At 37.4% G+C, this 27,920-nt stretch overlaps 1 protein-coding gene across 1 annotated transcript in view; it reads right to left on the bottom strand.

Moving 5' to 3' along the window:
• COG5 (component of oligomeric golgi complex 5) overlaps window positions 1-27,920 on the bottom strand; it is a 194,602-nt gene that overhangs the window by 47,294 nt on the left and 119,388 nt on the right. The window contains exons 8-13 of the mRNA XM_074168160.1: window positions 20,152-20,317; window positions 19,019-19,131; window positions 18,847-18,924; window positions 4,891-4,972; window positions 1,475-1,679; window positions 163-324 (exon numbers count right to left, since the gene is read on the bottom strand). Coding sequence (XP_074024261.1) covers window positions 163-324; window positions 1,475-1,679; window positions 4,891-4,972; window positions 18,847-18,924; window positions 19,019-19,131; window positions 20,152-20,317 — 806 coding nt within the window. The remainder of the gene's footprint in view (window positions 1-162; window positions 325-1,474; window positions 1,680-4,890; window positions 4,973-18,846; window positions 18,925-19,018; window positions 19,132-20,151; window positions 20,318-27,920) is intronic.

The following is a 27,920-nucleotide window of genomic DNA, read 5'->3' as shown; positions in this document are numbered from 1 at the left end:
TCTATTCCATTCTGTATTTCCTGACTAAATTTTTACACTAACAAGTTTTGTAACTAAACAAAATCCACCTTTTACTGCTAAGGAAGTCTCATTTCTAAAATTCTAACTTATGAGAAAAAACATGTTGAAGATTACATTTTGCAATGTATTATACCTGCATACCTGGCTATAGTTTTAATGATGCTGTCAAGTTCATCAGAAGAAGGAGGATTCCGACCTCCAGGAGGGAAGACAAGATTGATGGGGTCAAAGAGTCGAGATAAGGATTTTGACAAATAAGCAGCTTCATACTGTTGCAGTGAATCTTTCAAGGCCTTTTCTGGACTGTTGGTATAAGACAAAATTACTGCGTTTTTAATTAAAATACACTACAGCATTGAATTGTTCCAGACCATGCAAACTTCACAGTATTGAACCTGGTTTTGTTTTCTGCTCTTTAAACATATGCACTTGAAAAGATTTTAATAGTGTGTAACACCCTGCTTTTCACTCGAACCATTTAACTAGACAGGGAGCCATTCTCTGTAGTTCAATACAGTTCTTAGCGCTTTCTGTCAGACGTATGTGAAATCCTTAATTCAAGGTGTTATTGAGACAAATGGTGCTAAAAACACCTGCAAAACATCAGCAAGATAGCCAGAACTGCAATGAAAGACCTTTTTGTATTCACGTATTTCATTAGCAGATAGCTTGTACTCAATGACATATAAAAAAAAAAAATCTCCTAGTATATGTATGTGCACAGAAAGCTTCAAATAGAAAGACTGTTCTTAAATTTACCTTTAACAAGCTTCAGTCTTTAGTATTTCTATTTGTGAAAATGAGTAAGCAAGCAGTAGCGCTCTCAAACATTTTACCTCATTGTCAGAAGTTTGGTGAACTTTTCACTTTGTTTCTATTGAAGTCAATAATAAGTCTCGCAGTGACTGCTCACGAACACATTTAAACCAATAGAAATCTCACATAAAATATTCAGTTTATCTTACAATAAGTCTAGAAGCCCTAATAGACTTCATGAGCCTGTTTCAGTTTGATCTTTCTGATATCTGCCACTCAGATCATGTTTATTCTACAATGTATAAACATAAAAACTATGAATCATAACAAACAGAGCATTTGTCACACTCCAGTGATGTGGTATCATTCAGAGAAAGCTACTGCTTTAATCGCAACACATATAAAACTGAATTTTCCTCATTCTGGGTTTTTTTTCACCCCAAGAGACAAAAAGATAAAACTAGTTCCAAAGCCAGGGACTTTGTGAAAGACAAGACGATCCAACACTGTTAATTATGTAACTAATGAAAATCCTACAGCTCTAAAATAGTATTAAAGCAGTAATCGCAAAAGGAAAAACAAATTCAAAATTTTGCCGCTGTAATAATTTGAATAATGCTAACTACTTAAAAATATTCTGTTTTCTTGCAGAGTGCAAAGCTTTAAATTTTATTGCCTTAGAGTTCACAATACATACTCATAATCTTGGGTTTTTTGCATGAATATGTCCTGGATATCTTCTTCCATTTGTTGTAGTTCAGCAAAGAGATCAGTAGTTCCACTTGTGTTAAAATTCCTCTGAATATTTTCACTATATTGTTGCAGGCGCTTCCACAAGTCATTATAAAGCCTCAGTAATTTAGGGTATTCTCCTTCAAAAGCTTGTTTCAAAAACATAGAGGCTGCAAGATAAAGCAGTAAGCAATATGTATTGCTAAGTTCAGACTGATTTTTTGATTCATATAAACAACCTGTATCATTGCATTTACATCAATGAATGATATACAATGTTATCCTATCTTTAATATTAATAATGTGATATTTATAATTGATTTAAAAGTGGTATGAGCTATCCCATTAAATCCAGTTGACAAAGGTATGTATCTAAAGCACCAGCATAAAATCCACATTTTGAAGATCGGACATGGAAAACTTATTTTGTACAATAAAGTTACTAATCATAGTCATGAAACATTTGGTATCAAAGTTAATTATTGGTATTATGATTCATTTAAGTCCAAATGTGATTAGAACTCTCTAAATCTAGAGATTTTCTAACAATAGCTTAATGGGGGAAAAGTGTGGGGCTGTGCAACTCTGGAGATTCACACATAAAACAAAGATAATTTCTATGAGCCAAAATCTTAAGAAATCTGATAAGGGAAGCATATGCTTTTAAACACACTTCTTAAAACAAGGTACCTAAAATGCACCCTCAGTAAGTTTGCGGATGACACCAAGGTAGGTGGGAGTGCTGATCTACTTGAGGGTTGGAAGGCTTTACAGAGGGATCTCGACAGGTTGGATCAATGGGCCAAGGCCAATGGGATGAGGTTTAATAAGGCCAAGTGCCGGGTCCTGCATTTTGGTCACAACAACCCCAGGCAATGCTACAGGCTTGGGGCTGAGTGGTTGGAAAGCTGCCCGACAGAAAAGGACCTGGGAGTGTTAGTGGACAGCCGGCTTAACATGAGCCAGCAGTGTGCCCAGGTGGCCAAGAAGGCCAATAGCATCCTGGCTTGTATCAGGAATAGCGTGGCCAGCAGGAGCAGGGAAGTCATCGTGCCTCTGTACTCGGCACTGGTGAGGCCTCACCTCGAGTACTGTGTTCAGTTTTGGGCCCCTCACTACAGGAAAGACATTGAGCTGCTGGAGCGTGTCCAGAGGAGAGCCACCAAGCTGGTGAGGGGTCTGGAGAACAAGTCCTATGAGGAGAGGCTGAGGGAACTGGGCATGTTTAGTTTGGAGAAGAGGAGGCTGAGGGGAGACCTCATTGCCCTCTACAACTACCTGAAAGGAAACTGTAGAGAGGCGGGGGTTGGCCTCTTCTCCCAAGGGAATAACGACAGGACCAGACGAAATGGTATGAAGCTGTGGCAGGGGAGGTTTAGATTAGATATTAGGAAGAATTACTTTACTGAAAGAGTGGTCAAGCACTGGAACAGCCTGCCCAGGGAGGTGGTGGAGTCACCATCCCTGGAGGTATTTAAGAAACGTGTAGACATGGCTCTTCAGGGCATGCTCTAGTGCCAGGGATTGTTGGGTTTTGGTGGGGTGTTCTGTGTGAGGTTGTGTGTGGGGGGTTTAGTTGGTAGGTGCTTTTTTTTTTTTTTGGTGTGTTTTGTTTTTTTTTTTTTGTTTGTTTTTGTGTGTTGTGTTTTTTTTTTTTTTATGTGGTTGGACTCGATGATCTCAAAGGTCCCTTCCAACCACTAAGATTCTGTGATTCTGTGATTCTAAACTTGTCAAAGAATAAAAAAGCCAGAAGAAAAATCAGCATTATTTTCAGCCTTGAAAAACTTGCCACAAGTAACAGGAAATGAAACAAATGTTCAACTGTTTTAGAGACTAATGTTAATCTTGATCTAACATCACTCATACTTTATGGATTTCCCATTACATTAGGAGATTAACACTGTTCCATTCATTCGTAGATTTTTCAGGTTCCAGACATCTGTCTCATTTCACCCAGCCTATCCTTTCAACTCAAATATATTCTGATTTTGAATATTGGAGGCTTCACATTTATTATCAAACACAGAGTTATTTTAGGTCACAAAGCTATGTTTAGGAAGACTGTCCCAACCACACAAACACAGATCATGATCTATGACCAAACTCTGTAAGCTGCCATGAATTCCTATTTTTATACTATTTTTTTGATATTGTCTAGTCTTCCTCTGGATCTATATGATCCAGAGGTCTGAGACTGATGTCAGTGAATTCAGTAACTTAGAGATTATATTTTAAAAATGAACATTCTCATATAGATGTGTCACTTAAAAAAATTAAAAAGTCTACTTGCTGTAAGCACTGTTTTCCACTAACTTGGCTGTAGCAAAGAAAAACATCATTCACGGGTCAAAAATCCAACTGCTCCCTCTAAATGTTTATATAAAAAACATGATTAAAAATCATAAGTAATAAAATATTTCTGAATAGCTGTCAGACAAAGTACTGCAAGAGTTCCTTTGCTTCTGAAATGGTGATTGATCCCATTAACTGATGTCACAATTTTACAATTTTCATGCTGAGTGCTGAAAACAAGTAGCACATGTTCGGTTTGAACATACGAGATTTCGGGTATGTACATACTGCTGCTAAAGTAATGCTTGAGGCAAACAGTAAAATTAATATGTTTTAACACAAGATGAATATATTTTCTTTTGGGATCATCTAGTTACTTAGCAACCACTGAACATGAATCAACCAGCTAGTTCCTCAAAATTATATTGCTGCTATAAAGCCTGGAAGGACCAAATTTTGAAGGGCCAATGCAATAGCTGAGATCACAAAGATACATGCAAATCTTACGCACTTCATCTGTATGTGAAAAAGATTAACTTTGCATGATATATACAAACATGCAAGATAAATTTATGGAAGCATCAAACTCATCTGGGTTTATGATCCAATTGCATGCTGCATTAACATGCACCAGCAATAGTACTGTCTTATGTTTATATATGATTTTTATTTAATATTCCTTGATTGTATCTGCTATTTATTTATTGCATATGTACAGAATATTGTGTACAGTAAGAACACCAGTCATTTATCTATATTTAGACAAGATATAATTTTGAAGAAATTCATTTCCTATTTATAAAGGTATCCCAAAATAACTAAAATCAGATTTTTACAACTGATCAGTGTTTAACAAGAGAAGACTGTTAAGAACTGCTCTTTAAAATCAAATTACTATTTCTGAATTTGGCAAACCCGTTCACTTTGGAAAATATATTGTACCATCCCAAACATTTTTACCTCCACACACAGTTGCAAAAAACCAGACAGTTCTAGTAAAGGAGATAATGAGCAAAGGGCTTACTGAAATGAGAGATTCAAAACAACTACAGAACACATTACAAATCATTTATACTGCATACTTACAGTCTGTTGCTGACTGAAAATGAGAGGAAAGTGTCTGCGTTACTGCAGTCCAAAATTTGTACAAAATATCAGACTGGCCATCCTGAGAGAAAGAGACAAAAGAGATACAAGTTTCAAAATGTACTCTTTTCAAAGATGCAAATGCTCCCCAGTCAAAGCTGTTCTGCCATCACTGAGAAAAAAAAATTAAGTAAAAGAAATCTGAGAAGTTTTTCTCAAGTTTAAAGCTAGAAAAAATATTGGAGAAAACAAAAAAAACCCATCGGTCTTCTCTCAAATATTTTCCTTCAAGTCTGAGAGAAATGCTCCCATCTCTCCAGGGGCATGAGTGCCGACCAAACCAGTACACCTCAGGAGCTGTGTTGGAAAATCTCTTTGCATTGCAGTGACCTTCTCGTGCCGTGGGGGTCCTCATGCTGGCTACACCACAGCAATTATTGTTGCCATTACAACATGCCTGCAAACACAAACGGGGGACCAAAAGCTTCACACAGAACAGCTTCCTGTTTCTAAAAAGATAAAGCACATGAAAATACAGCGAACCTCACAGTTGACTCTTCACCACCTCATGTCAACAGGGCTTGCTGACAGAAGCGGAAACAAGGGAGCACGTTCTTGCAAAATGGACATAGAAGAAATAACAGGCTGTTTCCTTGCTCCCTCCAACACCTTGCACTTATCGAGCATTAAAGCATGGTTTTGTTTTCTCACTTTTTTTTTCTTCCTGTCTGTGTATTCGAAGTAGAAAAAGTTCCAAGAGATGACAATGGACATCCTACCCTGCCCACCAGTTAGACACTTGGAAAGCTGTCCGATGGTTTCATGGGAAGGGGAAGATCACGCTGGACAGAATGAATTTCTTCATTGAATGGTATGCACATAATGTATGGACCCTAGCACATAAATTAACTAGTTTGATCAAATCCCTATACCAAGAATTATCACAAAAAGCGCTCATAATGAAAAAGTGAAACAGCCAGCAGTGGCTGACAAGCGTCAGCAATTCTAAGAAACTTATGCTGGCACTTGGCTGTTTCTATCCTGACTCTGAAACATCCAAGGTTTTAAATCAAAGCACAACATTCACAGCTAAAGATGGGCTTAAGCAAAGGGCTCAACGTTAAAATTGCTGTCAGAGGAATGCATTTTTTCAGCTTTCATCTTGGCACTGCCAGTGACTTCACTATGAGAAAAATAAAATTAAAAAAAACCAACCCCAAACAACCCTAGTTCTTGTTAATAACACAAGCCCTTGTAAAGTGTCAGTTCAACTTCTGCACTGCCCAGCACCACAAAAAGGAAGAGATTAGCTATCAAATATAAAAGTACAGCTACTCCAAACTGAATTACTGCTTAAGATGACAACAGAAGAAAGAATGCGCTATTCACTTGCATTGGCAGTAACATGTAAAGCCATGAAGATGTTTAGAATATCATCTATTAACAGGGTACCACTGCATCCTGCCTGAAGATCTGGCCATTGAAAGACTGCAAGTTCAAGCTCAAGTTTCGGCTCCAAAACATTAATTAAAGAACTGATATAAAAGCTGATATAAAAACTGATATAATATCAGTTAAAGGTACATTGATTAGATACACTAAAAATAAAATAAAATAATTTAAAAAGTGTTATCAGGTAGAATGCTTTCACATATTCTGAGATTAGATGAGGAATTCACCCAACCCTACCCCTTATCTCTAAACAGTCAAAGAAAGATAAAATCTATGGGTCATTAAGAATTGAGAGAGAACATCTTTTATGTTGTTGGACTTACACTTGTAATATGTATGAGAATTAACATAGAAAACTAAAATAAACTGGGATGATGGAATCTCATTTTTGACTGCTGGAGGACACTGATGGATTTAGAAGCTGAAGTAACCAACAGCTATGATTGTATTTTCTGTAAAATTGTACTTGATTTTCATAAATGGGCAAAATAAAATTATAATATGAGACAATGATTCAGAAGTTGCACTGCATAAAATATCTTTTTTTTTTGTAAATTTATTACTATAGCATAAATGTGAAATTACTCTGTTCTTCATTTCATAGTTTCACATTTAAAACATGAAAATTACTATAAAACAAATGGCCTTTCACATCAACTATAGAGTAAATTAATTAGCTTTCATATTCTCTATCCCAACCTGGAACAATGTTTGCCTATTCAGCATGGTAACTCAATTCAATTTCTAAATAATCTAATGGAGGTGGAAAAATACTTACAGAGCACTTTCAAACAACTTTTTTTTCATTACTGTTATCACCATCTACACCTCTGTCACAGTCGCAGCAGAAAATGCAATGATTAAAGGGCCTTGAAAACAAACTTGCCTGCAGTCCCTTCACATCAACATTTCTATCTTAACTGTCAGATTCAACATGGTGACAAATAATAGTGATATACATGTGATAACATTTAATGTTTTTGTGAAAATACATAACTTTGTATCTAGCTATATTTATATGCATATATAATATGAAGTCAGACATACATGCATATGTACTCATGTAAACATTTGCATAGTAGCCACACGGCTGTATCAATTAAGCCTCTGCCCATTAGCTTGTGTCTTGTGACCTGGGCAAATGCTGTTCATTAACTGTATCAGAATTTTGTAGTAAAGAAGGCCCTCACGTCTTGGCTAACTGAATATATTATGTATGAGGAGAAAGAGGGGAAACGCTACATGGAAAATTCAAATAACATTTCATACTGATTGACTACTCAGCCAAAACATTTAGGGGAAAAAAAACGATTAATGCCCCAGTTTTGGACCAACTAAAAACGCTATCTACGGAGTCATTACTAGTTGCTTCTATAATGCAAGATACGATATTTCACTTTGTCCAGCATCGAGACGCAGTCACTCTGGAGGTGAAAAATAGCTGCTGATTAATAGCACACAAAAGACCATGTAAGAGTTTGTGGCAGGAACTAGAGAATACTGTTGCCTACGCATACACCAGGGGGTATTTAAGTGGGTGGATTGTAGCTACCAAAATTGGAATACAGCAAGGCATTAGCATGAGATACTCCTGCTGGAGTAAAAAGTGCCATATGTAACCATGAGCATCCAGAAACCATTTATTTATTTTGTTTAAACCTGTAATTTCTTTTGCTTACACATTAGCTCAATATATTATTTTCTTAAGCACTTTTAAGTATCTCACTGCGTATTTTTTAAATAATGTATTCTAATAGTGACTACAGATCTATAGATCAGAATCAAAATTATAATTTAACTATTTAAAATACAATAAGCAATTCCATTTGACAATAATCAATACTTAAAAATGACATAAAAAAGGGGAGCAAAAGGAGTGGGTTTTTCCAGCTTAGCAGGAAATTAAAGGAATGTCCCTCTCCTTGTACTGGACAACTTCTTCAAGGACTTAAGAAGATAGGCAGGATGAAGGTGGAAGAGGAAACGGCAGTACTGCCTGCCTGAAATGTACACAGCAAATCTACTGGCTCACCTTATTGTAATGGAAAGATTATAAGCTTCATATAGCACTGTGAGCGACATCCCACAGTATCAGAAAGTAACTGCTCTTTTGGGGCTTTCACTCTCAGAAAATGTCACCTAGCTAAAATTGCATTGCTGTCATCTTCCCATCTGTAGGGTGTAAGTAATGAATTTGGTCCTCCTCTACACTTCCACCAAATATCCTCATGGGCAGACAATGTATGGGAGGCACTGGGCACATCCATGTCAGTGATTCAATGTGCAGAAGCGATTCTTTTTGGTGCAAATCTGTCTTGTGCCTATATTGGTCTTGCAGTAAACACTGAAGTGTGCTAGCAGACTAACTTCCACTATTCAAGGAATACACAACCCCATTATTAGCTCAAAAAGAACAACTTCTGCAATTAAATAGTTTTTTGCAGTGTATCATCATATTTTTGTAACTGAACCCACAAGGATGTACTAATATTTTTATCAATTAATATTCTGAGACTTTAAATTGGGAGTTTTCCACTTCTCTTGCTTCTGAAAATGAAATAAATTTGAAAGATGTTAAATTACTTACACTCTCTCCAAAATAAAAATGCTTGCTTTGAAATCTAGTCACAAGCAGATTAACATCTTGTGATACAATCCCTTGTAGCAGGAGCAGCTGACAAGATGAGTAATGAACTGCATCCGATTATCTTTTCAGCTCTGTGGCAATCATCTTCCAACAGCTTCCTATTCCATAACCAACAACACTGGAAAAAGGTCACCATTCTGTCATATTTCCCCCCCCATCACTGTACGTGTTTAATAACACAGAGAACACATAAATCTTTGGAAGTTAAGAGATCTGGCTGCATCACTGTTATCTGGAGCACTGTTTCAGGTGCATATTGCATATATAGAAATCCCAGATAAAACATCCATACATCATTTAAAGTCTCTCACAAGGAAATTATTACACTTTAGCATATAATAAAGTGCTATTTCCTCTTTTCATGCAATACGTTCTTTCTTCAACAAAAGAACCTTTACTGTAATTGATGTTATCTACAACTCAGGCCAGGCAAGATTCAAGTTGACATATACATTATTTTCCTCATTATAGAATACAACGGAATTAAATCTATGAATATTAATTGCAAGCAACTGTATGACTATAATGGCGAAACAGGATTTTCCGCCAAAAGCAGATCCATTTAACTCAGCATTTTTGAAGTGATGGTACTGTCTGTTCGCAGCTTTATTTTGATCTCACAGCAGGGAAAATCTGCACATAAATCATACTTTGCACCACTACAAAATGGTTGTGAGGTTAAGATCGGCCACAGAACTGACTATTTTTCCAAGAAAATCTGCTGTAAAAATGCTCCTACACCTAAACCACGCTTACATAAACTAATAATCTACCAACCCAAACTGGGAAATAAAAATATTGTTGTTGTTGCTCCTGCACCCAGTCACCACTTTATTCCCCAGAACCGATACAGCTGAGCAGGCACTCAGACGATTCAGTAGCCCCTCTGCCAGTCCTCGGGCAGTGCAAGACCGCTTTCGTCTGTCTTCGTCTTGTCCATTCTTTGCTGTCGGAAACGAACTGAACAACTGCCCAGTACCGTAAACTAGGGCATGCCTCTGCTGCTCTGACCTGCTGGAGAGCTGGCCAGAACCGGGGGAACAGAAAGATGCTTTTGAAACACATATGGACTGTAAGCACTTAGCTACTTTTGAAAATATTACTCCTAGAGAATCCACTTGCATCTGTGCAGAGTAAAACAGAAAAATACAACAATCAGATTCCAATCTGGCCCATTCACTACAATTTTACTGGTTTTCTTACTGTTTAAAAATTTGGTACTCAGTCACACATACTATTCACATAGGAATTACTTCCTCATGGAAATTACACACATAAATAAGACAAAATATGTCCGGCAGGCTAGACCACAAATGGCAATGAATGTTTTCAACAGTATTGTGCTGAAATTTTATTGTGTACATGAACTGGAAAAAGATCATTAACGTAAGCCATCATTCAACAAAGTTTACCCTGATTAGAATAATAGATGCAGGCAGTCTGTTTGACTTCCATGGTATACCTTATTTATGTGAAATGAAGAGTGCGCTTAAGTGCTTTGCTGAATCAGGGCCATAATCAACAATCAGCAAAAAATGTATTCACCTTGAATGACTATTTCGTTTCAACTATTACTATAAAGTTACTATCATCAATACTCTGCACAGACAGCAATATTGTGTAAATTCCCCACCACAGAGGGGTATTTAGATAAAACCATTAAGAATGCATGATAATACTGCATAATGACCATGCCAGGAGACATATGGACAGTGCTAGTTCATCCTGCTCTCTGTTGTAAATTAATAAAAATGAGTCTTTCCCCAATAATACAAGCATAATAAATGCAAAAATTTAATATTCTAATGGCAAAAGTTTAACATTTTTGCTAGTCTAGGACAGAAAAGGTCTACATTTAGTAGATGCCAAATTCAAAGCAGTTCACCAGCCTTTTAGGCAGAGATTTTAAGCTGCAAGTCAACAGAATCACAGAATGGTTGAGGTTGGAAGGGTCTTCTGGAGGTCATCTGGTCCAACTCCCTGCTTAAGCAAGGCCACCTAGACCAGGCTGCCCAGGACTGTGTTGGTGGCTTTTGTATACCTCCAAGGATGGAGACTCCACAACCTCCCTGAGCAACTTGTGCCAGTGCTCAGTCACCCTCACAGTGATGTTCAGAGGGAACCTCCTGTGTTTCAGGAGGTTTGTGTCCATTGCCTCTGGTCCTGTCACTGGGCACCACTGGGGTGAGCCTGGCTCTGTGCTCTTTCTCTGTGCTCTTTGCACCCTCCCTTCAGGTATTTATAGACATTGATGAGATGTCCCTGAGCCTTCTCTTCCCCAGGCTGAATAGTCACAGCTCTCTCAGCCTTTCCTCGGAGGAAAGATGCTCCAGTTCCTTCATCTTTGTGGCCCTCCCTTCACTGGACTCTCTCCAGTGTATCCACATCTCTCTTGTACTGGGGAGCCCAGAACTCAACACAGTATTCCATGCCTCACTGGTGGTGAATAAAGGAAAGGATCACCTCAACTTGCTGGCAATACTTTGCCTAATGCAGCCCAGGACACTATTCACCACCTCTGCTGCAAGAGCACATTGCTGACTTATGTTCAACTTGGTGGCCACCAGGACTCCCAGGTCCTTTTCTGCCAAACTGATTTCAAGCTGCATGACTCCCAGCATGTACTGGTGCCTGGGGTTGTTCCTCCCCATGTGCAGGACTTTGCACTTCTCCTTGTTGAACTTCATGATGTTCCTGTCAATCCATTTCTCCAGCCTGTTGAGGTCCCTCTGAATGGTAGCACAACCCTCTGGAGCATCAGGCACTCCTCCCAGTTTTGTGTCATCAGCAAACTTGCTGAGGGTACACTTTGTCCCATCATCCAGATCATTAATGAAGGTGTTAAATGGGATTGGACCCCATATAGACCCCTGGGGTACACCACTACTTCCTGGCCCCCAGCTATACTTTGTGCACTGATCATCACCCTCTAGGTCAGGTCATGCATCTGGATCAGTCATGAAGAACCCTACATTCACAAAAAGCTGAGTTTCAGAACTTCAAAAAGAGGACTGTTGCAGCACAGAGCACATATGAGAAGGACTGCAGATTTGACCATCTTCTATGCAATGACTGGTGGTAAGGAAAGGACTCAGATCAGATTTCTTTTATTGGTATAGAATGACCAGGAGAAAAAAAAAAACATTTATACCTGCATACTAAAAATTCTTTCTTTCAGCAGTCTGTATATCTTTAGTGCATTGTATTATAGCATGTATGCAGACTTGCTAATAGTGTGAAGCGACATTACTCAGCTGTATAGATTCAAAATTTAGATTAATGTTGCCTGTTTACAGGATTACAAGATTATCTTTGATGGAAAAAACTACAGGCTGACAGAATCCACATGCTAAAACCCTTCCCACTCACTCACATGAAAATGACTTGATTTCATAGTTCAAAAAGTATAACCCATTTTCAGTAACAGCTACCAGTAAGTTAATAAACCACTGAACAATAGTGGGCTGAGTACCAGTACCGTAAGAGCAAAGATACTTGAAGATCTGTATTCACTGTTACTCTACAACAATATTAATGCTGCAGCCTGGAAAACTGATTTAAAGTCTCCTCAAACATAAAACCAGAACATCTTACCTCATTTTTAAAAAACATAACAAACCACTAATTAACTTTGCTATTACTGAAATGAAATTTTTGAGGTCTGTTCTTAATATAAGTATTAAGTATCTGACCCCCCTTATTCAGTATTAGACAAGAATGCAAGAAGATGCTGAAAAGACACATATTTATTTTTACAAATGTCTCTATTTCCTCCACACTGTAAATTTAGAACTTAATGAGTATAATTTCCCATCTGTGAATTATCATATTTGTGTGTGTCTAAAATAGCTATTCTAACATTCAAATAATAAATGTGACCCACTGATTCTAAACTGGCTCCCAATTCATGACAATCACTTCCAACTTATTTTTCCCTGTAGAAATTTTGATACTTTGAGTAGAATGTGAAAAACATCTTTATTGTGAAGCCTCTTTGAAATGTAAAACAATATAGTGAATATTACCATGCAGCTAGTTGCTGCAGGCTCCTGAAATCAGGCTTTGCATACTAATACATACAGTGTTTTCTATCTGTAATCAAAGGCTCCGCCATAAAGAAATACGGGACTTGGGAATGTTGCACTAGAAACAGAAGACATTTAAAGGACAGCCTAAATATTTTTTTCACCAATAAAGCAACAATGCAAATGATTTAACAGTTTTGTACAGCAAGATCTTATGGGACAGAAATAAGGAAATCTATTTGCACTATTTCTATAGCAACATAATTGCCAAATGTTAGACTGTGAACAAAAAGCCATCGTCCTCAGTGGTGCAATTAATCAGTAAAGAAACAGACAAAATCTGAATGTGTTTTCAATAAACCTTTTCTATCTTCTCAAAGTAGTCGAGATTAAATTTTTAAAAAGAACAGTGCATTTAAATTTCTAATGTTGTCTACATTATACATTGCGGGTGAACAGATGTCAATAAATGACACCATGATCTTAAAAATGACCTTGATTTTATTGTTTTACTGCAGGGCATAGAATTTCATTACACTGAGTTGATCAGTTTATACCCAAGGTGTAATAGTTTCTAGATTTCCAGCAGTAGTGCAACATTTTAAAAAGGTCTCTCTATGCAGCTGGCAAAAGAAACAAAACCTGCTTTTTTAAAAAATATAACCTTCTTAACTAGAAAACAAAGTTAAGACTGTGCATTCTCCCTATTAGAATATTAGAATTCTTAAGTGATTCCTCAGAAAAACTAATTTGTGAGGAACAAAAATGCTTAGGTTTTAAACAGTGCCCTATATCTTCAAAACTACTTAAAACATTAATTAATCCTCCCATATTCATACAAGATATACATCAACTGCAAGTAAATGAACGTAGTGTTTCCAAAAGCCAGTAACTACCCAAGGGAACTGACAGCTTTCTTCTAACCAGAGAACTGATTTAGTATGTACAGCAGCAATTCGAACTACGCTTTCACCTTGACTACTCCATACCCCATCCAAGGATGAAAGGGTTGTTCGTTACCACGTCCACCCAGCCCACAGTTGTTCAGGTAAGACTGACAAGAACAATGATAAAAAGCAGCACTTCTGGTAAACGCATTTCTTTTCAAACAGAAAGCTGACTGAAAACCAACTGACTTAATCATTTTCCATCATCACTGAACTGCAATTTGGACAAACCCCACCAAACCAGACATGAAAAAGAACAAAGGTCATTATAACCTACTAACCCATGCAATCTCCACATCACCCTTTTTATTTATGGCTGCACATTTCTGTCAGAGAAACAGAACTAAAGTTCTAGAGAAAACGCAGTGTCATTAGAAAACAGTTGCACAGGCTCTGATGCTCCCGTTTGAATTAGAACCAAACTAGTTTTCGCATAGCTGCCTGGACACACTGATCCATCCAAAACTAGAATAAGGACCTGTAACGGGTAAGACCTTTTTGGTTTTTTAAGGGAGGCCTAAAAAATCCTGCAACTGAATTCAGCGGGACAATTTGTAGGTTCAAAATAGAGAGCATCTTTGGTATTTTGGGGATCAAAAAACCTGCTTATTGACCTGTGCTTAGATCTCCACTAAGTACCTTGTTATTGCTTCAGTAATAGACAGAAACCACAGTAGAAATGATGTACAAGTAATCCAATTCTGCTTCTACAAAAAAATACTGGAAACTAACTCGCATACTTGTCATAATAGTTGAAAACCAGATTATTTTCTGAACTCACATAAAGCAGTAATTAGATTATTTTTCAATTTTTTCCACTTGGGATTATTTTTTAATTGGGTCAACTGATTGTGAATATGTGATGTTAGACATGAATAATTTCAAAGCAGCAACATTTTTTAACAAGTTTGGATGGGGAGGAGAAATAAGAAGGTGAAATATAAGTACAGTTTGGGCAATAGACATTTATATTTTCCATTTATTTTCTTTATCTTATGTAATGATGAGGACATTTCCTTCTGTATCATTAACACCTCATATTGCTAGCGTTGACAACTCAGGAAAATAGCCTGCTTACTCACCAAACGTTCATCAGGAGAGGCAATGATAAGAGCCCTCCATGAAGTACATAATAACACTCCCTAAAACTCTCAGCTCACTTTTTTTACCCAGAGGCTTACGTAAATGACAGGGTTTGCAGTGTGCCGAAGCTACTAACAACCGGGACGCCAGCAGATCAAAGGCGAACAAGGGCAGAGCTGCCCTCTCACAGGGAGCGCCCTTCTGCCCAGCAGAGAGACCCCAGCTCACCTTTTCTATTGACCACCGAAAAACCCCCCTACAAAATTATTTGCTGCTTTTATGGTTGCTTCTCACTTTGCAGAACTGTTTGCTGATGCCTATGTAGGAGTGAAGGACCCAAAATAGATGAGGATCAGAGATCATTTTCAACTCTTTTACAAGGGGCTTAGAGGTATTCTTATGTCTAATTAGGAAGCTGCCTGTCACAGAAAGATATGTTCTGCTGCAACTTACACTGAAGTCAATTGTAGTTTAGGTATTACAACAGCTGAGGCAGGATTAGTCACTACACACTGAAAGAGAGAGCAATAAAGCAGAATAAATTGGAGTAACCTATTAGCTCTCTGAAGGTGAATTAAGCAATTGAAAGAAGTGATATAAATAACCAGTCATTAGGTGAACAAAAATATCAATTTTGTACATTATTTAAATCTTAATTTTAATTTCAATTTTTACCCTCGACATTATGAAAACAATAGCCCTACCTTTTAAAAAAATGTATAAAATTAAATCTCTACTTGTTTTCCCCAAAACTAGAACTGTGAATTCTGAATTATTTTGGCCAACTAAAATTTAGTCATTAAAAGCCATTTTTCCTAGATAAAACCACAAAAATGTCCATTCAGTTTTATAAGAGATTTATTTCTCCTTTAAATATTTCGTAGATCTTTTTTGGAAATTAAATCCGTAATTTTAATATTTACAGATTAATAATGAATCCATACTTCATTACTACTAGGAAATATAACAGTTTTTAAAATGTACTGGGTGTATGATTTCTTTTCAAAATTGCATTCATTTACTGTGAATAAATGCTTATTGTGAATAAACGTGCTTACTGTGGCAAAGGAAAAATATCAAAATCTAGAACTGCAAATTGGACTGGTGGAAAAATTTGGAAGTAAATTCTATAACCGAAACCATAGCATAGAAAAGACGCAGGTGTTGTCACTGCCCTGCTGCTGAACTCCAGTACTTATAAATTTTACAAGTTCTATGCCTCAGTTTCTCCATCTGTCAGATTTTTAGTTTGTTTCCTTTTTTTTTTTTTAAACAGAGTGTTTTTGTGAATCCTTTAATTGATTAGTTACTGTTTTTAAAACTACATTTTTGGATACGACATGATACAACACTACTAAATATTATTATGGTAACAGGTAATTAGAAGGCCGGAAAGCACATGTTTGAGATCATAATACAAAATGGGAAAAACTGCAGGCTGTGCTATTTGTGAAGAGAAAGACACAAAAATCCCCAATGGAAAAAAAGAGAATGACTAAAAAAAAAAAAAAAAAAAAAAAAAAAAAAAAAGGGCAAGTAGCTTCCTTGCTACTAAAGGACTTGTGCTTTAAAAAGGCTGGGTCTCCTCCTCTCTTATGCTTCCTAGGATGATACTTGCACTGCAGTAATCAAAACAAGGAAGCAGATGGACAGGCAAAGTGGTGCTGCAGCTGCTGCAGAAGATGACTATAATAATAATGTTGACATCAGTAACAGTAATTAGTGCACAGACTGTAGAGTGGATGATTCGCTTTCCTATCTTCTGGCGTGGGCATGCTGCCCTAGCAAATGGGTTAGTACCTTTAGTTTGTTTTGTTCTTTTGCTCCATTTATTAATGAAATCGAATACAATAAAGAAAATCCAACTTTTCTCCCTCTCCAGAACACTTGCTGAGGAAAGCATGTTGTTTCAGTTTAGATTAATACGAGATGGGATCCTCATTAGTAAATGGCAAAATACCAATTTCTTCCTTATATCTATTTTCAATGTACACAACAATTCATATTCTCCCATACAGCCATCTGTACATATACTCTTTGAATTTCAGCAGCATCTAGTACTTCTCTGGTTTCGTCTGAACAACAGCTCTACTGTTTAGTATGACTTCACCCATCTGCAGGTTGGTGCTATAGCTTTTTCAAGGGACACTAGAACAAATGGTATAATGTACGAAGGACCAAGAAAAACACTGTGCTACACTGAACCATCTCAGGTAAGAAGAAAGTAACGCATCAGTGCTGCCAGTGGTACTGTGTCACGCTGAGAGTGCTGGTACCATCAGACAAGGATGTACCACTACTCCTTAGCTGCCCCACTGAGAATGACAACTGTCCAGCTTGGTGCTATACTACGCCAGAACAGCTGTTGAAAAGCAAACTCATTGGAAGACTGATACGTGTGGAGAAATAAATAGATTTTATTTGGGAAATATAGTTTGTGACTTAGATGCAATTCTGCAGTATGAAGTCAAAGGGAAGGAAGGGTAATCAGGGAGATCATGGAACACGCTTAGCATATGACAAACCAAGAGCCTTTTATTTTACTTTCTAATGTATTTTTCCTTACTCTGCATCTAGCTTCTATTGAGATTCATTTTCCCTGTTAATTTATTGTCCAGGATGATAGAAGAATTCCTTTGGCTTCCCTCTATAATCATCCTTAACTGGAAAAACTCCCATCCCCTTTGCAAGTGCCATTCTACAAAAGGGAAGACAGAGTGAGAAGTGCAGGCTGAGGGTGGAAGTCACTCATGAACATTGAGAGCTCGTTTATCTAAGCTCCCTTTCCATTCAAACTCCTCCTGGAGCCTTCCAGAGTTCCTCCTCCTGTCTCTAGGTTTCTACGTTTCTCCTTAAACATGCTGATCTACTGACGGGCTCCACCCAGGCAGCAGTAGACATTTTTTGCCAGATCAAACTTTTTAATGAAGAAAATATGCTAAAAGTTTATAACTTTTTGAGGTGTTTTGTGTTTGTGGGTTTGGTTTTTTTTGCAATACAGAAAGAGAAGCTTGAAAGGCCTCATAGAAAAGTGATGTTCTGTGCAACATCTTTTGGAGATGGGCTTAACAGACAGATAAACTTAAATGCTGTATTTAACCTTCATTATTCGCTTTCACTGTTGAGAAGACCACATTTGCATATGAAGAGTTTCCCCAACATATTTCAAAAATTAAATTCATGTAAATTAAAAATTTAGCCATATACTTGGAAAAGGAGATGTCTGCATAAACACATCTTTTGTTTTTGATTCTTCTCATCTGCTAAGGTAGATGAGATAGCTTCAGTAATTCTGTTCCTAACACTGAAGGAGATCATTAATCAAATTATTTCAAATCTGAATAGAAAACAATGCAATTGAATGGAAAAGAATAGGTATTCAAAAGAACAGCCATGATTATTTTTCAAGGAAGAAAATGCCAAGAAGTACAGAAACAGATGGCTGAAAGTGTTAGATGAAGACACATTCTCCTATGCAAACTAACAGACTTAATTAATTTCTCAAATCACATGGTATTTTATGGAATGACATTAATGATCAGTAATAAAAAGTGACAGTGGTGCCTTATCAGCTCCCTTTAAAGAAAAAAGAAATGGTTATAAAAGGAACATGTTTATACCCTACAGATGTAACCCACAGACCATAAATATAGTTTCCAATGTTAGTTTGACTTTCAACTCTTTGCCATTAATTTAATTACAAAATTTTTATAGAACTGTAAAACTGTAAACAAAAGCATTCCCTCATCACATTTTCCTTAACAGAATTACTAAAACACATTCAGCTAAATTAAAACTTTACCTTAACTATTTCCTCTATGAAACAGACATGTGACACAGGATCTCTCTTCTTTGTCAATACCTTTTGCAAATGCTGCACCTGTAAGAAAGGATTTATTGAGAGAAAAAGTGACATCTAATATCTTTTAGGCAAAATTGCATGACTAGACAAACAGGAATTAGCTTCTGAGTACCTGTCCGCAAGCAGCACAGATCTGATCCATGAGTTTCTCCATGTTTGTCCAAAGGGCTGCTCGAAAAGCTGCTGTGTTCCCAGGTGTTGGCATAGCAGCTCTACCAGGGCCGCCTAAATGGTTTTTAAAAACACACAGCAGCACATTTCAGCTTTCACATGTGAAAATTAAAATATTAGAAATATCGTTTTATGAATGGTCTCAGATGTCTTAACTGAGAAGTCAACTAAACTATGAAGTTCAGTGGGGATACTTCAATGTTTGTCACTGTTACTTGCTTTACCAATTCAGACCTCCACAGAAACACCAAGGTAATTGCAATGAGCACTGTTGCAGGATGCAATAGCAAAGTGAAATGGCAGACACAGTAGCTGTGAAAAATACAGGTATTACCAGCTCAGGATTTAAATGCATAGGCGAACTACTAAAAAAAATTATATTCCAGCCGAAGGGTAGGCAGCTTCTAAGCCATCGCTTTCCTTGGGAGGGGCTGCACTTCTTTGTTATGATTGTGATTATGGTTTTGGACCCCCAACTTGTTGCAAAAGTGTTTTTTTTTAAAAAGTTTTAAATGTTCATTATTGCCAAAGTTCAAATTTGCCTGCCAGCCCACTTCCTCAGTATTCTTTGGTACCTGAGCTAACATGTGGGAACTAAATGTTTAATAGTGCAACATCCCTTCATATTGAATATACTGAATATATTGAAACAAATTCCATCTGACAAAAGAATCACAGCATAGTTTCAGGCTTGCTCCATTGCTTGCAAGTAATTTCAACCCGTGATCCTCCCACCAACACAAAGAAAGCAGAATTTGGATTCATTTTTCCATGACAAACTGCTAAGAAAATGCTGCAAAGTTGTAAACTCATGAGAACAATTTTCTGGGCAAGACAGGAAAAAGAGGAGGGGACAGGGAATAAAGGAAAACTTCTGAGCCCAGTAACAAGAGACAGACCCAATTTTGGCTTTCTATTAGATTATTTCTAAGACATGCCTCCTCTACTGGTTAAAGCAAGTAGGGAAACATCTCTATAATGGACTTGAATGTGAGAGTTTCTTCCATTTGACAACATACTGTACTTTTGTAAAAAAAAAATCTGTTCTCATTCTCTGTAAAACAAGTATCATACCTCTTGTAACAGCTTGAGATGGTTGGGTCAATACTTTTATATCCAAAGCATTTTTTATGTTCTCCTCCAGGACTGTGCAGTATCCGTCCACCACATTAGCGATGGTATCCTTCAAAGTCCCAAGGTTGTGGAAAACCTGAAGAGCAGTTCCCACTTGAGTAGGATTCTAGAGAAAGAAGATTTTCAAAAATAATGAATACCTTTAACTGTACTATAGGGTTTTTTTTATCCACGATGAGACATCATTTTACTGGGCAACTTCATCTTTAAGTAAAGTCTGCTAATACATTTCACTTAACAGTAAATAACTGGCATCCTGACCGTGTAACAGAGAACAGACTGTAAAGGAGAGGATTGATTTCCTTTGATTGCCTAGCAATGCTTTGCTTAGCTTCCTTTGGTGCTCTCCTCTGAATAAAAAGAACAGGAAAAAAAGGAACTGGAAGCGCTACTGGCAATATCTAACCTAGGGTGGGTTACCAGTGATTGTTCCAATAATTCCAAGGTTAGTTACAATAGAGCTATGTTCAGCTATGGTGTAGCTAGTAATATTGTTATAACACACGGTTTCTGTTACAGTACTGCCATTTACGTGCTAAAGTTAATTCAATGTGATACAGGCTTAGAAAGGAAATACTAACCAAGGACAAGCAGAAGGAAGCAGGTCAAGCCTCTACTACTGACTAGTGCAGAATTTAAGCTTGTATTTCTACATTTCTATTTCTAACACTGACAATAACTTCATCTTTCTCACAGCAGAATTAAGAGTGCAAAGCAACACAGTGATTATTTCTAAAGCCTGCGGGGGAAAAAAAAAAAAAGCAACCTCAAGTGTCTCTACTGTTTGGAGCTGTTCCGAAATACAGGAGAGTGGAAACCATCCAAAAACTGTTCAGGTCCCTTGTTTAAGAGACCTTTGATTAAGATTAAATCTAATAATAATTCCACTGAGCAACACTAAACACTGGCATGGGTGCTATTTAGCAAGAGAAAAGCCTCAAATTATTGCCTTTGCAAACTAAGCACTGTCATCCATACACTGAATACTGCTTTTTTATTTAGCATTCACAGGCAATTAGTGGAGGGGGCGATCAGTTGATCATACACACATTAGAGATGCAGTCTTTTGTCTTTTTTTTTTAGTGACTTCTGCCAGCAGTAAAAAAACATGGTCTGGAAGAAATCCTGGCACCCAGACTGGACAGAAGCATCTGGGACCACAGGCACGTCCCCACCAGAAACCCCACTTCTACTCTCCTCTGGCAGTGAGACCTTACACCATTGCTCTCTTCCTGCAGGTGGCTGCAGCAGTGGTAGCCACTAACATTGGAAGGGTCTGCTGCAAGACCAATGCAACTCTGCTTCATCCTCCCCAGACACTCCTGCGTCAAAGAAAAAGGGTATGATCATCTGCCTTTCAAGCGTGGGGAACTTGCACTGATACCACAGCAGTGAAGCTATGGTGCGGCTGCTGTGTTGAGGATCCACTTGTTGGTACACCCACCTACTGCAACAGGTTTTCTGATCCATTGATGAACAGTGCATTCTCCTCAAACCTAATGTCTCAAACGTCACAGCACTATAACTACACATTCATGTCACTTTTTCTAGGGTTTCTGCAAAGATCAGAATGATAGCTGAAGCAAGAAAGCCAGATCCCAGCTCCTTCCACAACTCCAATGAGGAGTTCCCAAGTTTAGTGGAACGCAAAGTAGTATTAGGCACATATTATGGTTTGCAGACCTTATACTAACTGTACCAGTTTCTTTTTCCAAACAGTGTGGGAGTTAATGAGCATTCCCAGCATAGTATTATGGGTCTGGGACTTGTAGGTTTAATTTTTGACAACTGGGTATGCTGTAAAATTTCTAACCATCCTGTGGGTGTGCTTGTGGAGGTGGGAAAGTAAGCCATAAAGACTGGAAGATTAATGGGATGTCAGAAAACAAAGGGTAGTATAAAGCAAGGAGGGAATTTGGGGACAGAATGAACAAGAGAAAGAAAATACAAATGGGAAGAGGACGGGGAATAGAATGAAAAGAAGCTGGAAGGAAGAATCATAGAATCATAGAATGGTTAGAGTTGGAAGGGACCTTAAAGATCATCGAGTTCCAACCCCCCTGCCATGGGCAGGGACACCTCCCACTAGAGCAGGTTGCTCAAAGCCCCATCCAGCCTGGCCTTGAACACTTCCAGGGATGGGGCACCCACAACCTCCCTGGGCAACCTGTTCCAGTGCCTCACCACCCTCACAGGAAAGAATTTCTTCCTAATGTCTAATCTAAATCTCCCCTCTTCCAATTTAAAACCATTACCCCTTGTCCTGTCAAGAAGAAAGAATGAAACTGAAAGGAAGGAAAGCAAAGATAGAAAAGACTCACCTCATTTACCAGTCTTTCCTGTTGCAATTGTTCTAATTCTTATAGAATACTTACAGAATTATAAAATCAGGCAGCAAGTCATTAATATAAAATCAACATCTTACTACTATAGTAGGAGCACTCAACCAGGTTTCAGTCAGACTGTAGTAAATGCTCATATATTAATCAATAAAAAAATAAAACAGCATCAAAAGGTGAGCAGAGCACTATCCAGGTCTGCATGGTCAGATACTTACTTCTCTAACAAACAGGCAGTATAGGCACAAATAATTTCAGGCAAAAGATGAATCTCAGAGCTCCCACATCATAGTTTAGCAAACTCACTGTGCAGCTACTGGTCAAGAAAGACACAAAAATGTGCTCCAACAGAGCCTGAGCTATGTTTCAAAGGAACTATTTTTAGCCAAAAGTTGTCAAAACAATTCATTCTGAAATTAGTAATAGTTGGGGAATAACCAAAACACATCATTATGGAAACCTGCTCTTCACTCAAAGTATCTTCCAAATCTAGTACCAAAGTTAAAATCAGAAAAAAACAAAGATTATGCAAGTGGCCTATTTCTTATTTGCTTTAAATTGCGGACATGGCCACTGACAGAAGGCTTCTAGCTCATGTATTCATCTTGTATAACAGGAATTAGAGGTATATCAAAACCCTGACACTGTACAATAAAATACCTTTTTTTTGTCTGTTTCATATATAGTATTTTTGTCTCCTCAAAAACAGTTTGTGTTTTAAATGCCCCATACAGGCTAAATAAAGTCCATTGTTGATTTATCACTAACCCTAAGAGAATTGCATTTTTTATGCACAGCTAGTTTCCAGGTTTAGACAATATGTTAAAAAAAAAATGAAGCATCTCTTGGGACAAAAATTATTATGTGGAAAGAAAATGTTGGAAAGCAAGAAGAAAACAAATGATTGTACTTTCAGGCTTGCATACACATCTCAAAATTTGACTGTTTATCATTAATACACACTGGACACATATTTGAGAATCAATATTGCAGAATTTGCCACTACAGACTTTAATTAATTACAAGAATTTGCCCCTAATATTTTCCTTCTATTTGAGAGAGCTTAAAGCTAAACATTTCTGAGATTCAAAAGACTGCCACAGTTTTTATCAAATGGAAAGCATGCATTCAAAGTAAAAAAAAACCTGACTAGAGAAGTGATTCACAATGGAAAATGTAATCACATCAGAGAATAATATTCAGAACAGCTATCCAACAGGAACAATAGGGAAAATAATATAACTATTTTTGAGATGGAATTTAATGAGTTTATTAGCAGTATTGTATAATCAAGTTGTCTGCCACTGCAGGCAACTGCACTTAGCAATTTGCAAGTGTTCTCCTTAGAATCCCTGTCCACAGGATCCTATATTCATTTTTGTTTTAAGTGTCTTATTTTATAAATGAAAGCTCAGAAGTAGTAATTTTTACAAAAAAAAAAAAAGTAGGCTGGTTTTACTATGCAAAAATATACAGGCAGGCAGAGCTACAGCAAGACACCATTCTGCTTCTTACAAGGCAGTGTCTTACAAGAAAATACTCTTTTACACAATAAATTAGCATCCTAAAAATATTGGTACAAATGCTATAAACGTTAAGTTATGGCAATCAAGAGAGTAAGGGGCGAAGAAAAATAGTACAGCATTCAGTAATATGTTAGTAGTACAGTATAATCTAAGGTGCATAAACACAACCATACACAAGTGAAATAAAACAATGACCCCACAAACTGTAGGGCTACAGCACTACCCACTTGAAGATTAACTACAGCGATCTTCAGATTGCAAAAATTATCATGAAGCAGAGAGCTAAGGAGAGAAGGAGTTAGGGCCACCAATAATACCCTTCTCCATTCAAAGCACTCCTCCATCTGGCATGTCACAACGTAATATGTTACAGATACATGGAAACTAAATTCCACATATTTAAGAGCTTAGGAAGATCCAGTGAATCATCAGTTCAACATATTAAAAAAAAAAATCAGCTTGCTCAAAAGCAAGTTCTACCATGAAAGCAACTCTCACAAATTTTTAAAAACACTGAAGTTTTTCAGCATCCATCAGATAATATATTAAATACTTTGGTCAGAAGGGTGATATTAGCCACCACTTGAAAAAAGGCATGGATGTTTCAATTCGTGTTTTAGCAGAACATAAAAGATACTCATTCAGCAGCAACTATGAAGAGATGTTCATGCCTAACGCATTTGCTCATTTTCTCTATCATTGAAAACTGTTCATTTTACTAACATCGTTTTCAATTCATTTTATCCCATCCCATTTGGTTCTTTAGACCATTGTAGACAAGAAGAAGAATAAGTGACATGCAGTCATTAGGTATGAATGGGGTTTTTTTCCACAATTATATTATGTGGTTGTTTTCAAGAGTAGACCACTGGACTCAATAACCCAGAAGATGCTGTCCAGTCCAGCCTGACATTTACAGTCATTCTGCAGAGCCCACTTGGTCACTTCCTTTCCCAGAGAGATTATAACCCTGTGAGGACTAGATAGAAATGCCATTAGAGACTTAAATAAATACATACCACATTTCTAATTTGAAAGTATCTCCTAGGATGGAACCAACTTTTTTTTTTCCTGTCAACTGCCAACACTGCAACTATTTTATGATGTCCAATACTGTTGCCTTTTATTTTATGATTGCCACTAGTGTTATCAGAACAATCTTCTGAAATCATGGCTAAATAAAGAGCAATATTCTTTTTCATCATTAGAAGTGCAGCTTGGACGAGCCAGCCGGCTCCTCATAAGTGATGACACTGGGCGATTTTGGGACAGGACAACTGCTAGCATAAGGCTGAACCAAAAAGAAGAAACCTGGATGAGAGGCAAAACTAACTGGCCCAAGTGCTACAAACACAGCTTCCAAAATCACTCTACCTTCTCAGGGTACGGGATTCACCATGAGGACTTTTCTCCTCCAACCTGTGCTGCCTTAGGGAACTCCATGTCATTATTTATTTATCCTGTTCAAATCTGTCCATATGACTCTATGCTGCAGGGTTGTCACCTGTGTGGACTATCAACTTCCTCTTCAAATGAAGATGCGTTAATTGCCCAAAATATTTATGGTCAGTACTACCTGCAACAATTAAAACTACTTTCATAAAGAAGTAGTGTTAGAAATCTAATTAACTCCTAACTGTCATGACCAGAACAGCTCTCAGAGGAAATCTTCTTTAGCATGACAGTTTGGAAGCACCACATATGGAGAGGTCAAACTTGGACTAGTCCCTCACTTAAAAATGATGTTCCATAGCTACTAATGTACACAAGAACATTTTGGTTTTGCTTGCTAAAATCAGAACAGTGACTCTGACTGAAAATCTATTCTTCTGCAGAGAACAGATGACCCTGTTCAGGAAAGGCCATGGCAGGAACACAACGGAAAGTTTTCACTATATATGTATATACAGGTATTACTCCACAGCTGTGATTTCAGTGTGCTGACATAACCTTACCTCTTCTGTGGCAAAACGTTTACCGTGTTCCATACACAAGCACTAAAAGCGTAACACAGTACAAACAGAATTACGTACATTGCTTAGCTGACAGATGATCCAGGTATCACTTCAATAGAGTGGTCTGACAATGTGGCAAGCAAGAAATACCATGAATAATATTTTGAACAAAACCACAACATTTCCTAGCCATCAAGAAATAATCAGCATTAAAATACAATAAATAGCACTAGAACAGGACACACATTGAAATAACCAACTTGCAAGCTAACATATATTCTCTGACAGGGAATACAAAAGGCCCTTCCAGAGTAAATGCAAAAGCAATTTCCAGAAGATTCTTCTGAATATCTTTGACTGGCAGTAAGCATCAAATAATTTCATTCGATAGTAGATTTACCTTATTGGGAACTATTTCAGTTACTTTTCTACGTTTACTTCACACAGGTCATTTTGTTTGTATGAGATAGCAGTTGCAATTTCCAACACAGTACAGATTTACAAGGTCGGCTAAATAATGCAAAAAAAGGGCCCTTTTGTGAGGCTGAAAATCCCCATTTCTTCATTTACAGTATTTACTCCTCCTCCCCTCTTGCTACCATTACAACACACTGCCTCCTTCATATAATATTCCCATAAATAACGTTGCTACCCCTAAGGACAAGTACTTCTACTTGAAGGTGAAGGGGCTGAGGAAGGGTTTGTAAGCACTTGCAGCTACCGATTCCAAGTAGTTCCTAGTCATCTCTTACCGACACCAAAAGTGGAAAAAGTGAGAAGTTACTCCAAGAAAAGTTGCGATTCAGTTTAAAGAGCTCAAGCAGGTAAGCAGTGAAGGAAATGCAGCCACCTCAGTCACAGACAAGGCAAAATGACCTACTGAGCAGAATGAATAATTTACTAAGGACTGTTGGAATTCTTCCTTTGCAGTATCACTCAGCTATTTTAATTGCAGGAAAAATTAACAAAAAACTAAAAGTAGAAATTAAATACCAATGAAATTCAGCTGCAGTCTAAAAACAGTGTTTTATTTCATTTCCAAAAGTCCATGCCTTAAAAAAATTAATTGGTATATCACAACTCCTAAAAATGAACCTACTTAGGGAAGCACATCTCTATGTTCATTATCACCCCATCTGTCTTTTACTCTGTTCATCTTTAAAATCTGAGCAATACATGAAAAGGTCAAATTGACGATGTAAAGCCAGAGAATAGAGACTTCTTTCTAATGATCTTCCAGTTCTTCCTGTTTTGACCTTTGCAGTGTTGGGAGGAGCGAGAGGTTAAGATGTTATAATTTTCTATAGAAGGTCATACTGACATAACACGTTGACCAGACTCTAGAAAAGTACATTTTAAGCTGTAAGAGTCAAGAATCCCAAAGCTAAACATTTAAATATGGTTAGGTTAGAATATCTACCTTCTGTGAGCCCGTGTTTGGAATACACAACTTCTTTTGGTAGAAGGACTTTCACAGGAAAGGAAAACAGCCATAAAGCACAGCCATAAACAGCCAGAAACCTCATCATGTCCTCAAATTAGGTCAGACTTTTGTTTCTTAGAATAACCAGAAGTAAATAACAAGAAGCATTGCACTATAAAGGTTAAGAAAAAAAAAAAAAAAAAAAAGAAACAGCAGCAATAAAACACTAGAAAGCAAAGAAACAAGATTTTTCAACACAGCTAAATAGCTTGCCAAAACACTTACTCCCTATAATAGTGTAATCAAAGCAACAGATGGCTAAGAGCTAATGGAACAGAAAGGCATCAGGAACTGTTGTGAAGAATTATCTCATGAAACATCGAGCAATATTCCAAAGTTTACCAAGCCTTAGGCTATCAACGTGACAGCAATTTCAAATAAAGTATCTGGCACCTCTGAGGACAGA

Source organism: Numenius arquata, chromosome 2 (genome assembly GCF_964106895.1).
Source record: "Numenius arquata chromosome 2, bNumArq3.hap1.1, whole genome shotgun sequence".
Taxonomy (NCBI): Eukaryota; Metazoa; Chordata; class Aves; order Charadriiformes; family Scolopacidae; genus Numenius; species Numenius arquata.
The sequence above is the reverse complement of the archived record's forward strand: the minus strand, read 5'-3'. Positions and strand labels throughout refer to the sequence as shown.